Below are 15810 nucleotides of genomic sequence, written 5' to 3' on the forward strand. Positions count from 1 at the left end.
GAACACGGCCATTCTCCACACCCCCAAGACAGAAAAGCCATGAAGGACCAGTGCCCCTGGACCAGGAATTTTTCTCCGCCTTTTACAAATACTGGAAGATGGACTGAGAACTTCATGCCCTCTGCTCTACTGGAAATAACAGTGTTATTTCTTCCACAGTCAAGCTACGTTATCTTTAAAAATAAGAACAAAACAATGCTAGAATCACAGCCTATGAAAGACAAAAGTGGCATGAACAATCGTTGAGTCTGAGCACCTCATTTTACAGATACAGGGGATAAGGCCTCGAGACACAGGTGACTGGCCCAAAGCCTCCAGGTTAGCGTGAGAGCACCGCTCGGTCCTTCCAGGCCAGGAAGCACCTTCCATGCAGGCGGCCCTGCAAGTTACAGCCTGCAGCTCTAGAGCAGCATTTCTGAATGTGGGTTCCTTAGAAACCAACCCTGCACGGAGCTCCATTTAAAAAAAGTGTGCTCTCTGATGACTGATGTTTGGGAAAAACACTGCATTCTGTCCCCTCTTGGGAGATTCTAGCGCACAGTATCGGAGTAAAGGTTCTGAGAAGTCCTGCAGCGCAGACACTTGTTTGTGTGCAACCCGGCAATTCCCAAACCCTTTTAAAGCCAGAGAACACTTTTCATATAAACCTGATAAGCACCCCAGAGAACAGGTATTCTGCAGGAATGTACCTTAAGAAACACTGTTGGAGGGCAGGGGTCACATCCCTACAGATTACCTGCCTTAATAGAAAGGGCAATTTTAGAAGAACAATGCCTAGGACAATTAACTTTCCTATCTGCCAGCTGGGTGACTGACACAGAGGGGAGAGGCTTGTGTGGTGACCTCAGAAACAGGACGGTCAGAACACACCAGAGTCGTTCAGGTGGAAGAAAGGAGCACAACTGCCAAGACAGTGTCAGGAAAATGTGTCCCGGACATAAGTAATTTTTGATTGAAAAAGTTCAATTGCTTATGTTTTTTTTTTTTTTTAACCCCCAGAAAGTGGCGGGGAGCCTTGAAGATAACCACAAGCCCACAAAGGAGAGTGGCCCCTGGCAGAGAGGATGCTTTGGCCCTCTGGCCATTCTCTGAGTGCAAGAGACAGGCCAGCTCGCTCCCTTCCTTGACGGCCTAGGTTCCTACCTCCTCAGGGAGAGGGCACACTGGTGCTGCAGCTGGATGGCCGTGTCCCTCTGCTGCGTCAGCATCTCCGTCTGCTTCAGAAGGCGCTGGTTCTCCTCCTCCAGCTGCTCCAGGCGGCTCAGGTCCGAGTTGTGGATGGCGACTTTCTCGCTATACCTCTTCCGCAGGGCGTCATAGTCCTTCTTAACCACCTCCAGCTTGTCCATGGCCGTGTCGTACAGCTTGTTGAGAATTTCTGATGACCCGTTGTGCTTCAACACCTGGGGACCAGAGAGTCACGATTACCAAAGGTCTGAGGGCAAGAGGAAGGACAAACTCGCCTCCGTCTGTCTGGGGGAAGGATTGTTGACAAGGGAGGGGAGGTCACACCCTCTGGCCTTCAGGAGTCTTGAGGTCTGATTCCACAGGCCCTGCAGTCACACTGTGTTGATTCATTCGTTCACAAACATTCCTTAAGTAGTGTACAGGAAAGAGTCACCATAGCAGGCCTGAGACTTCCATCCTTAGAAAGGCCTGCTTGCAAGGTGACCCTTAGCTGGCGTCTGGGAACGTGAACAGTAAGCAGTTCCCTGCACTGATATAAACCTTTCCCGAGCTATAGGAAGGGCTCCCCACGCCTGGGCTGGATGAACAGTGTGTTTTAGGCTCAGCACCTGCTTTCTTCTGGGAGCCTGGAATTTCAGAGCATGCTAAGCAGGGGGTTCCTACATAGCCGGCTCCCAGTAAAAACCCCGGGCAGAGAGTATCTCATGGGCTTCCCTGGCTACATGTCACACGTGTTGTCACGATTTGGTACTGGGGGAACTAAGTCTGTCCTGTGAGACTCCACAGCGGGAGGACTCTTGGAACCTAGCACCTGATTTCCTCTGGACTTCACACCATGCACCTCTTCCCTTTGCTGATTTTGCTTTGTGTCCTTTCGCTGAAATAAATTTTAGCTGTGAGTAGGATTATATGCTAAGTCCTGTGAGTCCTTCTAGCAAATCACCAAGCCTGCGGGTGACGCCGAGGAGCCCCGACACAAGTACCTAATATATTCTAGCCCTGTTCTAATGCTGGTGATGCTGGACAGACACAAGGACTGTGGCCTGCGGACCTCTTATCCTGATGGGACGATACAAACACCCGACACAAGTACCTAATATATTCTAGCCCTGTTCTAATGCTGGTGATGCTGGACAGACACAAGGACTGTGGCCTGCGGACCTCTTATCCTGATGGGACGATACAAACACCCGACACAAGTACCTAATATATTCTAGCCCTGTTCTAATGCTGGTGATGCTGGACAGACACAAGGACTGTGGCCTGCGGACCTCTTATCCTGATGGGACGATACAAACACACACAGACAGAGATCGGTAGATAGAGAAATAGACCAAATAAAATAACTTGGGAGCATAATAAGGGCTGTCAAGGAAATAAAAAATAAAACAGGATAACAAGCTGGAGAGAGACTTCTGGACAGCAGAGTAGCTTGTGAGAGAGTCCATAGCCTGAGGAGGCCTTTCTAAGAAGGTGACTTCTGAGCTTGGGTGCAAATGAAGACCAGCAGTCAACAGCACATCTGGCAGAGGAGTGAGCAAGTGCAAAGGCCTTGAGGCGGGAATCACCAACCATGTTCTAGGCACAAACAGGAAGACAGGGAGGAGTGACTGGAACCCAGTGAACAAGGAGTAGTGGATTCAAAACAATGGCCAGAAAGCAGTGGTTAAGGCTCCGCGCTCCCAATGCAGGGGTCCCGGGTTCGATGGCTGGTCAGGGAATTAGATCCCACACGCATGCCGCAGCTAAGGAGCCCACGGCCGCAACTAAGGAGCCCGCCTGCCGCAACTAAGACCTGGCACAACCAAATTAATAAATAAATATATATATTTTTAAAAGTGTAAGGTTAAGAGTGCAGATTTAAAAAAAAAAAAAAAAAAAAGGCCAGAGAAGTGGGCACAGTTTCAAGGCTCACAGCACAGACTGTATCCTGAGTGAGATGGGAACCATGGGAGGGTTTAAGCAAGAGAGCTTTCTACTCTGAATTACAGGTGGTACTAACGCTCACTCAGGGTGCTGCTCTACAGAACAAAATACAAGATGTGTTAAGAGGTAGTCAGGGCCTGCTGACTTCTGCTAAGCACCTCAGGGGATCTGAGCCCTTGGGCTGAGGGCTCACATCTCCTGCCGGCCCCCCCTCCGCCATGACACGACTGAGCCAGAAAGGCCTGCTTAACCGTTCCAGGTTCAACAGTCCAGGAATCACCTGGCTCATCCAACATGGACCCTGAGTTATCAGAAGATCTTTGCAGCCCAGAGAACCAGAACCTGGAACTACTGAATATTCCCTGTGGAGGGAGGGTGAGCTCTCAATAAATACGATTAACAGGAAAGAGCTAATTCAAATGTCAGAATCTTTTAGAGACAATGAAAGTGAGTTCGTTCCTCTAAGACATTAGCTCCTAGGACTATAGATTAATGGGGAAAAAGGGAATCTCAGAAATCAGCTCATTCAGGGCTTTTAGTCTTTTTCCTTTTCTTTTTCTTTTCTTTTTTTTTTTTTAAAGCAAAACTCTTTCCTTCAAAGGAAATCTTACGAGGACACCAAACTACAAAACTCACTTTAAAAAGTGGTACACAGGTTCCTCGGGCCGTTAAAATCTTCACCATTTTATAAAAATGCGTCACTGTTGCAGATCAGGACTGCATGCTGAGAAATAGTCAGAAAACCACTGACTTAGCCTCACTCGATCATTTAAAGTCTTCTTAAAGACACAATGCAGGGACTTCCCTGGTGGCGCAGTGGTTAAGAATCTGCCTGCCAATGCAGGGAACACGGGTTCGAGCCCTGGTCCGGGAAGATCCCACATGCCATGGAGCGACTAAGCCCGTGCGCCACAACTACTGAGCCCGCGTGCCTAGAGCCCGTGCTCTGCAACAAGAGAAGCCACCGCAATGAGAAGCCCGCGCACCGCAACAAAGAGTAGCCACCGCTCACCGCAACTAGAGAAAGCCCGCACTCAGCAACAAAGACCCAACGCAGCCAAAAATAAATAAATAAAATTAAAAAAAAAAAAAGACACAATGCAATATCTTCCAAACATACAGCAAAGCACAGCAAATAAGGTAACAGAATTTTAAGTACCCACCACTTAGCTCTCATCTTAAGGACTGGTTCCAGGACTCCCCATGGATACCAAAATCCATGAATGCTCACATCCCTCATATAATATGGTGTAGTATTTGCATACGAACTACGCACATCCTCCCTACACTTTAAATCATCTCTGGATTACTTATAATACCCAACACAACAAAAACGCTATGTAAATAGCTGTCAGCAAGGCAAATTCAAGGTTTGCTCTTTCAAACTTTCTGGAATTTTTTTTTTCCCCAATCCCTGGTTGGTTGAATCCTCAGATGTAGAACCCACGGATATAGAGGGCCGACTCTACCTTGTCACATGTCTCAAATTGCTTTCCAAAGATATAAAATAGTATAGGTGCTTAGCCAAAGCCCCCAATACACCCTTCTCTTATCTAGTACCCCTCTCTTCCCCTCCAGAATTGCTCTCCTAAATTTGCTGTCAACCATCACCATGCACAATATTTTACTTATACTACTTATGTACTTATGAAAATTCCTAATGGTGTTACATGTGCTTCCTTCTACTCAATGATGCTTTTGAGGTTTAGTCAGTGGTGCAGGTAGTGTTTCACTGTAGGAGTACATCACACATTTTTTTTGTTTAGATTTTTAAAAAAAATTTATTAAAATATATTTGATTTACAATGTTGTATTAGTTTCAGGTGTACAGCAAAGTGATTCAGTTTTTTATATATATATATATATATATATATATATATATATTTTTTTTAGATTCTTCCCCATTATAGGTTATTATAAGATATTGAGTATAGCTCCCTGTGCTATACAGTAGATCCTTGTTGGTTATCTATTTTGTACTGTGGATAGATTTTTTTAAATTGAAGTATAGCTGATTTACAACATTCTGTTAATTTCTGCTGTACAACAGAGTGATTCAGCTATACATATATATTTTTTATATTGTTTTCCTTTACAGTTTATCACAGGATATTGAATATAGTTCCCTGTGCTATACAGTAGGACCTTGTTGTTTATCCATTCTATATATAATAGTTTGCATCTGCTAGTCCCAAACTCCCAGTCCACCCTTCCCACACCCCCCTCCCCCTTAGCAACCACAAGTGTTCTCTATGCCTGCACCACACATTCTCATTCTGGTGGATGGATGTTTATTTTACATCGTCTCCATTTTTTTGCTGTTACAAATGATACTCTTGTGAACCCTGTACACGTCTCCTCTCCCACACCAGTGAGATTCTCCTCTAGGGTGGACACCTTGAAGTAGAGCTAAGGGTCAGAATACGGACTTTTCCCCGCTGATTGGACGATAGCAAATTGCTCTCCAGGGTGGGTATCCCAATTTATATCTCATCACCTATGGGCAGGAGTTCTGAAAGTTACTGTCGTCAACACATCCTCACCAAGGTTTCATATGGTCAGGTTTTTCTTTTAGTTTTTACTTGTGATAAAATACACATAACACAAAACTGTCTTAGCCTTCTTTAACCTTTGAAGTACACATTTCTGTAGCGTTATGTATATTCACATTGTTGTGCAATCAACCTCTAGAACTTTTTCATCTTGCAAAACTGAAACTCTGTCTCCACTAAACAATTAGCTGTTCCCCCTCCCCCAGGCCCTGGCAGCCACCCTCCTACTTTGTTTTCTATGAATCCAACTACTCTAGAGGTATATACAGTATTTATAAATAGAATCATATAAATGGAATCCTACAGTATTTATCTTTTTGTGACTGACTGACTTCATTTAGCATAATTTCCTCAAGGTTCATCCAGGCTGCAGTATGTGACAGAATTTCCTTCCTTTTTAAAGATGAAAAATATTCCATTGTACATATGTACTGCATTTTGCTTATCCATTCATTCGTCAAAGGATACTTGGGATGTTTCCACCTCTTGGCTATCGTGAAACAATCAGATTTCTTTTTTAAGTACTGCCCATCTCATGGACAAAAAATAAGATCTTTTTTAAAAACTTGCTTTCCTGATTACTAGAAAGACAGAGCAACTCTCCTTATGTTTATTGACTATACACACTTTCTCTTCTATGAATTGCCTGTCCATATCCTTTATTTTCCTTTCCTCCTTCCTTCCCCACCTGCCCCTCCCTCCCTCCCCACCCCCTTCCTCTCCTTTCCTTTCTTTCTGCAGGACTTATTTTTAAATTCCAGGTACTGACCCTTTTCCAGTTATATTCATTACAAATATCTTTTCCCAATATGTGGCTTTTAAATTTTCTTGAGTGCCCTTTGTTACTAAAATTTCATGTTTTAATGTGGTAAAATCTATCAGTCATTTCCTTTATGGTCTGCAGTTTGGTTGTTTTACTTAAGAAATTCTTTCTTTCCTACCTTGAGATCATGAGGATACTCTCTCTCATTAGTTTTTCTAAAAAGTGTTAGTTTTACTTTTCACATTTAAATCTTTAAACTATTTATTTAAACTACTGGAATATATTTTTGTATATGTTGCAAGATAGAGATGTAACATTATTCTTCTCCATAAATTACTAGACAAAGGAGAACTGGGTCCCCAAGTGCAAGACAAACTGAGGACCCCTGAATTTGTCCAGGTGCAGACAATGAGGGTTGGAGGACAGCAAGGACATCAGCTGACACAGTGCCCACCACTGAGAGATGAGAAGGGCATTCCACAAGGATGTGCCCACACATGCCCAGGACACACAGCGCCAGTGGAGAGCTCTCCTGCCTTCAGGGTCACATCTGGAAAAGAACCAGCTTCTAGACCAGACTACCCTGTCTTGTGGGCAGTACCTCAAACATTCCAATTAAAAATCACTCCAAATGTTTTATTCTCTAAACATCTCCAAGCCAGGTGAGAAGCCCAGGGCTCCAAAAGAGCCCCATGTGGTTTACTACAGAACAAAAGCACTGCTACCATTCCCAGAGTTTCCCACAAGGTGGCAGGCCTGAGTAGACAGCCAAATGCACTCCCACAGTTGTCCAGCCTTCCAAGCTTCATTCAAGAAACAAACTAGGGGCTTCCCTGGTGGTGCAGTGGTTGAGAATCCGCCTGCCCATTCGGGGGACACGGGTTCGATCCCTGGTCTGGGAGGATCCCACATGCCATGGAGCAACTAAGCCTGTGCTCTGGAGCCCGTGAGCCACAACTACTGAGTCTGCGTGCTGCAACTACTGAAGCCCGCATGCCTAGAGCCCGTGCTCCGCAACAAGAGAAGCCACCGCAATGAGAGGCCTGCGCACCGCGACGAGGGGTGGCCCCTGTTCACCGCAACTAGAGAAAAGCCCGCGTGCAGCAGCGAAGACCCAACATGGCCAAAAATAAATAAGTAAAATAAATAAATTAAAAAAAAAAAAAAAAAAGAAACAAACTAGCTCTGGGACTTCCCTGGTGGTCCAAGGGTTAAGACTCCGTGCTCCCAGTTCAGGGGGGCCTGGGTTTGATCCCACATGCCGCAACTAAGACCCGGCCCAGCGCAGCCAAATAAATAAATAAATATTATAAAAAAGAAGAAGAAGAAGAAAAAAGAAAAGAAAGAAACAAACTAGCTCTCATCACAAGAAAAAAAAAGTGTAACTATATAAGTTGATGTATGTTAACTGGACTTACTGTGGTGATCATTTCTCAATGTATACAAATATCAAATCGTTATGTAGTACACCTGGAACTAATACAATGTTACATGTCAGTTATAATTCAATTTTTAAAAAAAATTTAATAAATAAAATTTAAATTAAATATCACCCCACATATTAATAAAATAAAACCTAATTTTAAAGGCTGCCTTGAAACGATGCAAAGAAAAACCCTGTTCTGGGCACTGGCCCCGCAGAGCCCACCTGCACTGGTCCACAACAGAATCTGGAGTCAACACTGCGGTTTGGCCTCTCTTCACTGGGAAATAGCCCCCAAATGCCCGAACCGTGAGGTGCCTGGATGGGGTCTGTATGACAATCCAGAGGCAACTGAGGGCAGAGTGAATCTGCTGCCAGGATGGGTCACAATTTTCCAGTGAGACAGGGTCAATCAGAGAAAATCCCAGAACAAACCCAGAAACAAAATCAGAAAGGTTGGGATCCTTTCTGATGCCCAACCCAGCCCTGTTAACGCAGTAGGATCCGGGATCAGAAGAGACGACCCTGGGGAGATCAGACTGATACCCTGTGCTGTCTCAGCTGCCCATTCCACAGGTGAAAGCTCTGCATGAGAAGGCCTTGCTTATTATGAGCTGAAATCCATCTTCCTCAACTCCTAACCTCTCGTCCTACCCCTGGAGTCACAAGAACAGTCTCTTTCCCACACTACAGCACCCGGATACTCAAAGGCTCATGGGGCCCCTAACACTTCTCAACTTTTCTCTACAAGCAGGGCTGAGAATCACGCCTGTGCTAATGTAATCAAAAGCCTCTGAAGAAATTTGGGAAAACCACAGTCACAGTTAACTCCAGAGGATTTGAAAAACTATCCTATCAGTCTAGAATTTTTCCTTTTTACTGTTACAAGATTATGTTCTTGGTAGACAGTTAGGCACACACACACTAACAGTCAAATGTTTAGCTTCCCAGCTAAGGCTAATAGTAGTCTGAGAGACAGAATATTTAAATCTGGCTCAGAATTCTAAAATGAAAAAGGTGATAAACTTCTCAGCTTATACAGGCAGCAGTCTTTAGAGATGACTCTCCTCCGGCCTGTGAGGAGGGGGTGAAAGTGACCCAGGGGAGGCACAAACCCAGGGTCTGGTCCCATCCACACACCAAGACAGCCACAGCCTGAGCTGCTCCCCTCAGGGAGGCCAAGAACAGAGCCGTCCTTATATCCTGCTCCACACAGGTCAGAAACACTCTGGGCTTCTCTGAGAGCCATGCTCTTTGAAGACTAAGAAACCCCTTTCTTGGGTTATCTGAGAAAAGAAGTTAACTTTCATAAATCACCAAAGAAAAAAGTATATTTAAAGACAGGTGACAGGGCCAGAAGGAGGAGAGGGAACTTTCCTGGAGCCTTAAGTTTCCCAAATAAGTTGGCAGAACCTATTTTAAAAAAAAAAAAAAGAAAAGCACTGCTTTGAACCTGGCAATTGTACCTTTAAGAATCAAACTTCAGAAAAACATGCACAAAGGAACATAAGGACATATGTAAGGGTGCCCATCAAAAAATTATTTGTAATGGGAAAAAGTGCAGACTACCAAGATTCCCAACACACACAGATGGGGTTAATAAATTACTGACAACTAAACTATGAAATATCTTGTTGTATGCTCCAAATTTACAGAAAATACAAGGAGACCCATGATATAGTGCACAGTTTAAAAAAAAAGAAAAAAAAAAGGCAGGTGGCAGAAAATAAAAACAAAACTTTGTGTGTTAAGTATGACATAGCAAATGTCCACAAGGAAATATCCCAAGTGGTTCAGAGAGGCCAGTCACCTCCAGGGAGTGACACCAGGGTGGAGGTGGGGGTGGGTGACTTCACTGTTGTTGAAGTTTTTTGTTTTTTAACCAAAGAATATGCATTATTGTAAAGACAGGAGATGCAAAACTACCCTCTACGTGGCTCCCCCACCAAGGCTTGGCCATCTCCGCCCCGGAACACTTGGGCATCCAGATGGTGCATTCTGACTGCGGTCCCCTGGAGATGGAACTGCCATACCGTGCTCCCCCCGGCCACACACACACACACACACGCACGCACGCACACATGCTCGCACACATGCAAACACATGAGAAAAACCACCTGTCTGCGGCTCTCGAGAGGGAGAGGTCCCAGGCCCCAGGCCCACAGTGCCCTCCCACACGGCTGCCTCATTTCCTCTGAGATAAATCATGTAGAAGGCTGGGAGCCCACAAATCCCTCAAGCAAACATGCAAGTCAAACAGCACCATTTACCCCCGCAAGGGCCTCTTCAAGTTAACAAGGCGTGGGAGGAACCAGGCAACAAAACCGGCCTTGTCCGGCGAGGTCAACCTTTGGCCCCAGGGCCTGCAGGGAGGAGACCTGTGGCCACCGCCATGTGCCCTGCTTTCTTGGCTGTTGGCCTACCCAAGACCTGAGCTTTTCACAGCCCAGCACCCGTCCCAGACCTGGTGAAAATGCTAAGGCGCTGGCTGGGGAGAGCTGGTGGCCTGGTAGCTCAGACACACCCCTCACCCCTCACCCCCACCCGAGGCACTGGGCCCTCCTCTCCTGGGGGGGCCCTGAGGTGGCCCCAAGGCCACTTGCTAAGGGGCACTGGTCCAGCTGAAGAGAACCGCAGAAAGTCACTGACCAGTGTAATCAACTACCCACCCACCAAGGGTCAGCGCTACAGGAAAAGGAGAAGAGGAGTGAGATGGAAGCATCGGGGAGAAAGCCTTCCCTGGTCACTTGTGGGGGGGACAGGAAGAGGGGGACAGGAGGCGATCATCTTGGCCTGGATGTGCGTACAAGCTGTTTGGGTCCTGAGGGAAGTCAGAGAATGGGAGGCAATAAAACATCATGCCTCAAGAGGGCAGGTTTTTGGTTTTTTATGACAAAGTGGTAACTGGAGTCTTTTATTTTGAGATATAAATCACATACCATATAATTCACCCTTTAACGTGCACAATTCAATGGTTTTTGGAATATTCACAAGGTTGTGAATCCACAAAGCTGTGCAGCAACTGCCACTGTCTAACTGCAGAACATTTCCACCACCCCCAGAAGAAATGCGGGTCCAGCACTTTCTCCTTGGTGCTTCACTTCATCCTTCAAGCAATGCTCCCAGAGCACCGCCCTCGCCCTGCCCCCTCCAGGGCTGGAAGGTTAAAGGGCGGAGGAGAGGAAGGTGGAGAGTGTGAGTTGCTTCTCTGAGATGGTGCAGCAGGTAGGCTGCGGACGCCCCTGCTGTGCTGCGGGGCTTTCTGCCCCAGCCGGACTCCTGATGCCCTGGCCTGCACTCACCTCCCCTTCCAGGAACCTTCCCGTTACCACCGCTGGGCCAGGCCTACCCACGCCCACCACCAGACTTCCCCCACACAACCAAGCCCCCTAATCAGAGGGATCGTGGATAAGACGCCAGGTATCCCCAAGTATATCCAGCTTAGCGGCCTGCACGGAGCCTGGACTGTGTACTCCACAGAAGGCTCCAACAAATATCAGAGAAACAAAATAAGGCGCAGACACAAATTTTTCAATAGAACATAGTTTATAATGGGAAAATACTGAAACTAGTCCAAGGGTCAGTCAATAGGAGACTGGCTAAATCAATGATGATGCTCCTATGTAACTCAATACTCTGCAGCAGTTAGAAACAAGGAAGGAGAATCTGTACTGAAATAGAAAGATGCATGTGACATATTCCGCAAAAAAACAATGTTAGCAACAAAAGGAACGGTGCGATTCCATTTTCTCAAATACGTTAACAAGATATAAAGGGCTCTATGTGTACAGATATAAATCTCAAACCTTTCAAAGTAACATAGCTATGATTAGTTATTTCTGTGGAGACTACACGAAGAATTCTTTTATTTTTTAAATTTCCGTATTGTTTGATTCTTTTATTGTTACAAAATGCATATTTTTTTGAATTTTTGAATTTTATTTATTTTTTTATACAGCAGGTTCTTATTAGTCATCCATTTTATACACATCAGTGTATACATGTCAATCCCAATCGCCCAATTCATCACACCACCACCCCCACCTGCTGCCGCTTCCCCCCTTGGTGTCCATACGTTTGTTCTCTACATCTGTGTCTCGATTTCTGCCAAACACTGTGATGAACAAGTTCATCTGTACCATGTTTCTAGTTTCCACATATATGCGTTAATATACGGTATTTGTTTTTCTCTTTCTGACTTACTTCACTCTGTATGACAGTCTCTAGATCCATCCACGTCTCTACAAAAGACCCAATTTCGTTCCTTTTTATGGCTGAGTAATATTCCATTGTATATATGTGCCACATCTTCTTTATCCATTCGTCTGTCGATAGGCATTTAGGTTGCTTCCATGACCTGGCTATTGTAAATAGTGCTGCAATGAACATTGGGGTGCATGTGTCTTTTTGAATTATGCTTTTCTCTGGGTATATGCCCAATAGTGGGATTACTGGATCATATGGTAATTCCATTTTTAGTTTTTTAAGGAACCTCCATACTGTTCTCCATAGGGGCTGTATCAATTTACATTCCCACCAACAGTGCAAGAGGGTTCCCTTTTCTCCACACCCTCTCCAGCATTTGTTGTTTGTAGATTTTTTGATGATGGCCATTCTGACCAGTGTGAGGTGGTACCTCATTGTAGTTTTGATTTGCATTTCTCTAATAATTAGTGATGTTGAGCAGCTTTTCATGCGCTTCTTGGCCATATGTATGTCTTCTTTGGAGAAATGTCTATTTAGGTCTTCTGCCCATTTTTGGATTGGGTTGTTGGTTTTTTTAATATTGACCTGCATGAGCTGTTTATATATATTTTGGAGATTAATCCCTTGTCCGTTGATTCGTTTGCAAATAGTTTCTCCCATTCTGAGGGATGTCTTTTTGTCTTGTTTTTGGTTTCCTTTGCTGTGCAAAAGCTTTTAAGTTTCATTTGGTCCCATTTGTTTATTTTTGTTATTATTTCCATTACTCTAGGAGGTGGATCAAAAAAGATATTGCTGTGATTTATGTCAAAGAGTGTTCTTCCTATGTTTTCCTCTAAGAGTTTTATAGTGTCCGGTCTTACATTTAGGTCTCTAATCCATTTTGAGTTTATTTCTGTGTATGGTGTTAGTGAGTGTTCTAATTCCATTCTTTTACATGTAGCTGTCCAGTTTTCCCAGCACCACTTATTGAAGAGACTGTCTTTTCTCCATTGTATATCCTTGCCTCCTCTGTCATAGATTAGTTGACCATAGGTGTGTGGGTTTACCTCTGGGCTTTCTATCCTGTTCCATTGATCTATATTTCTGTTTTTGTGCCAGTACCATATCGTCTTGATTACTGTAGCTTTGTAGTATAGTCTGAAGTCAGGGAGTCTGATTCCTCCTGCTCCACTTTTTTCCCTCAAGACTGCTTTGGCTATTCGGAGTCTTTTGTGTCTCCATACAAATTTTAAGATTTTTTGTTCTACTTTTGTTAAAATGCCATTGGTAATTTGATAGGGATTGCACTGAATCTGTAGATTGCTTTGGGTAGTATAGTCATTTTCACAATATTGATTCTTCCAATCCAAGAATGCAGTATATCTCTCCATCTGTTGGTATCATCTTTAATTTCTTTCATCAGTGTCTCACAGTTTTCTGCATAAAGGTCTTTTGCCTCCCTAAGTAGGTTTATTCCTAGGTATTTTATTCTTTTTGTTGCAATGGTAAATGGGAGTGTTTCTTTAATTTCTCTTTCAGATTTCTCATCATTAGTATATAGGAATGCAAGAGACTTCTGTGCATTAATTTTGTATCCTGCTACTTTACCAAATTCATTGATTAGCTCTAGTAGTTTTCTGGTGGCATCTTTAGGATTCTCTATGTACAGTATCATGTCATCTGCAAACAGTGACAGTTTTACTTCTTCTTTTCCCATTTGTATTCCTTTTATTTCTTTTTCTTCTTCTCTGAGTGCCGTGGCTAGGACTTCCAGAACTATGTTGAATAATAGTGGCGAGAGTGGACATCCTTGTCTTGTTCCTGATCTTAGAGGAAATGGTTTCAGTTTTTCACCACTGAGGACGATGTTGGCTGTGGGTTTGTCATATATGGCCTTTATTATGTTGAGGTAGGTTCCCTCTATGCCCACTTTCTGGAGAGCTTTTATCATAAAATGGGTGTTGAATTTTGTCAAAAGGTTTTTCTGCATCTAGTGAGATGATCATATGGTTCTTATCCTTCAATTTGTTAATATGGTGTATCACATTGATTGATTTGCATATACTGAAGAATCCTGCATCCCTGGGGTAAATCCCACTTGATCATGGTGTATGATCCTTTTAATGCGCTGTAGGATTCTGTTTGCTAGTAGTTTGTTGAGGATTTTTGCATCTATATTCATCAGTGATATTGGTCTGTAATTTTCTTTTTTTGTAGTATCTTTGTCTGGTTTTGGTATCAGGGTGATGGTGGCCTCATAGAATGAGTTTGGGAGTGTTCCTTCCTCTGCAATTCTTTGGAAGAGTTTGAGAAGGATGGGTGTTAGCTCTTCTCTAAATGTTTGAGAGAATTCACCTATGAAGCCACCTGGTCCTGGACTTTTGTTTGTTGGAAGATTTTTAATCACAGTTTCAATTTCATTACTTGTGATTGGTCTGTTCATATTTTCTGTTTCTTCCTGGTTCAGTCTTGGAAGGTTATACCTTTCTAAGAATTTGTCCATTTCTTCCAGGTTGTCCACTTTATTGGCATAGAGTTGCTCGTAGTAGTCTCTTAGGATGCTTTGTATTTCTGCGGTGTCTGTTGTAACTTCTCCTTTTTCATTTCTAATTTTATTGATTTGAGTCCTCTCTCTCTGTTTCTTGATGAGTCTGGCTAATGGTTTATCAATTTTGTTTACCTTCTCAAAGAACCAGCTTTTAGTTTTATTGATCTTTGCTATTGTTTTCTTTGTTTCTGTTTCATTTATTTCTGCTCTGACCTTTATGATTTCTTGCCTTCTGCTAACTTTGGGTTTTGTTTGTTCTTCTTTCTCTAGTTCCTTTAGGTGTAATGTTAGACCATTTGAGATTTTTCTTGTTTCTTGAGGTAGGCTTGTATAGCTATAAACTTCCCTCTTAGAACTGCTTTTGCTGCATCCCATAGGTTCTGGATCGTCGTGTTTTCATTGTCATTTGTCTCTAGGTATTTTTGACTTCCTCTTTGATTTCTTCAGTGATCTCTTGGTTATTTAGTAACGTATTGTTTAGCCTCCATGTGTTTGTGTTTCTTTACAGTTTTTCCACTGTAATTCATTTCTAATCTCATAGCATTGTGGTCAGAAAAGATGCTTGATATGATTTCAATTTTCCTAAATTTACTCAGGCTTGATTTGTGACCCAAGACGTGATGTACCCTGGAGAATGTACTGTGCACACTTGAGAAGAAAGTGTAATCTGCTGTTTTTGGATGGAATGTCCTATATATATCAATTAAATCTCTCTGGTCTATTGTGTCATTTAAAGCTTGTGTTTCCTTATTAATTTTCTGTTTGGATGATCTGTCCATTGGTGTAAGTGAGGTGTTAAAAGTCCCCCACTATTATTGTGTTACTGTCGATTTCCTCTTTTAGAGCTGTTAGCAGTTGCCTTATGTATTGAGGTGCTCCTATGTTGGGTGCATATATACTTATAATTGTTGTATCTTCTTCTTGGATTGATCCCTTGATCATTATTGTAGTGTCCTTCCTTGTCTCTTTTAACATCCTTTATTTTAAAGTCTATTTTATCTGATATGAGTATTGCTACTCCAGCTTTCTTCTGATTTCCATTTGCATGGAATATCTTTTTCCATCCCCTCACTTTCAGTCTGTATGTGTCCCTAGGTCTGAAGTGGGTCTCTTGTAGACAGCATATATATGGGTCTTGTTTTTGTATCCATTCAGCAAGCCTGTGTCTTTTGGTGGGAGCATTTAATCCATTGATGTTTAAGGTAATTATTGATATGTTATGTTC

General features: G+C 43.4%; 1 protein-coding gene across 7 annotated transcripts in view; it reads right to left on the reverse strand.

Annotated features, from left to right (window-relative positions):
• DLG5 (discs large MAGUK scaffold protein 5) overlaps nucleotides 1-15810 on the reverse strand; it is a gene marked incomplete at its 5' end in the record, with an annotated part of 211409 nt that overhangs the window by 128767 nt on the left and 66832 nt on the right. For all 7 annotated transcript variants that reach the window (XM_082408734.1, XM_082408732.1, XM_082408737.1 and 4 more), the window contains one exon: nucleotides 1144-1403. In XM_082408734.1, the coding sequence (XP_082264860.1) occupies nucleotides 1144-1403 (260 nt within the window). The remainder of the gene's footprint in view (nucleotides 1-1143; nucleotides 1404-15810) is intronic.

This window comes from Balaenoptera borealis (assembly GCF_965194805.1).
Source record: "Balaenoptera borealis genome assembly, chromosome: 10".
Classification (NCBI taxonomy): domain Eukaryota; kingdom Metazoa; phylum Chordata; class Mammalia; order Artiodactyla; family Balaenopteridae; genus Balaenoptera; species Balaenoptera borealis.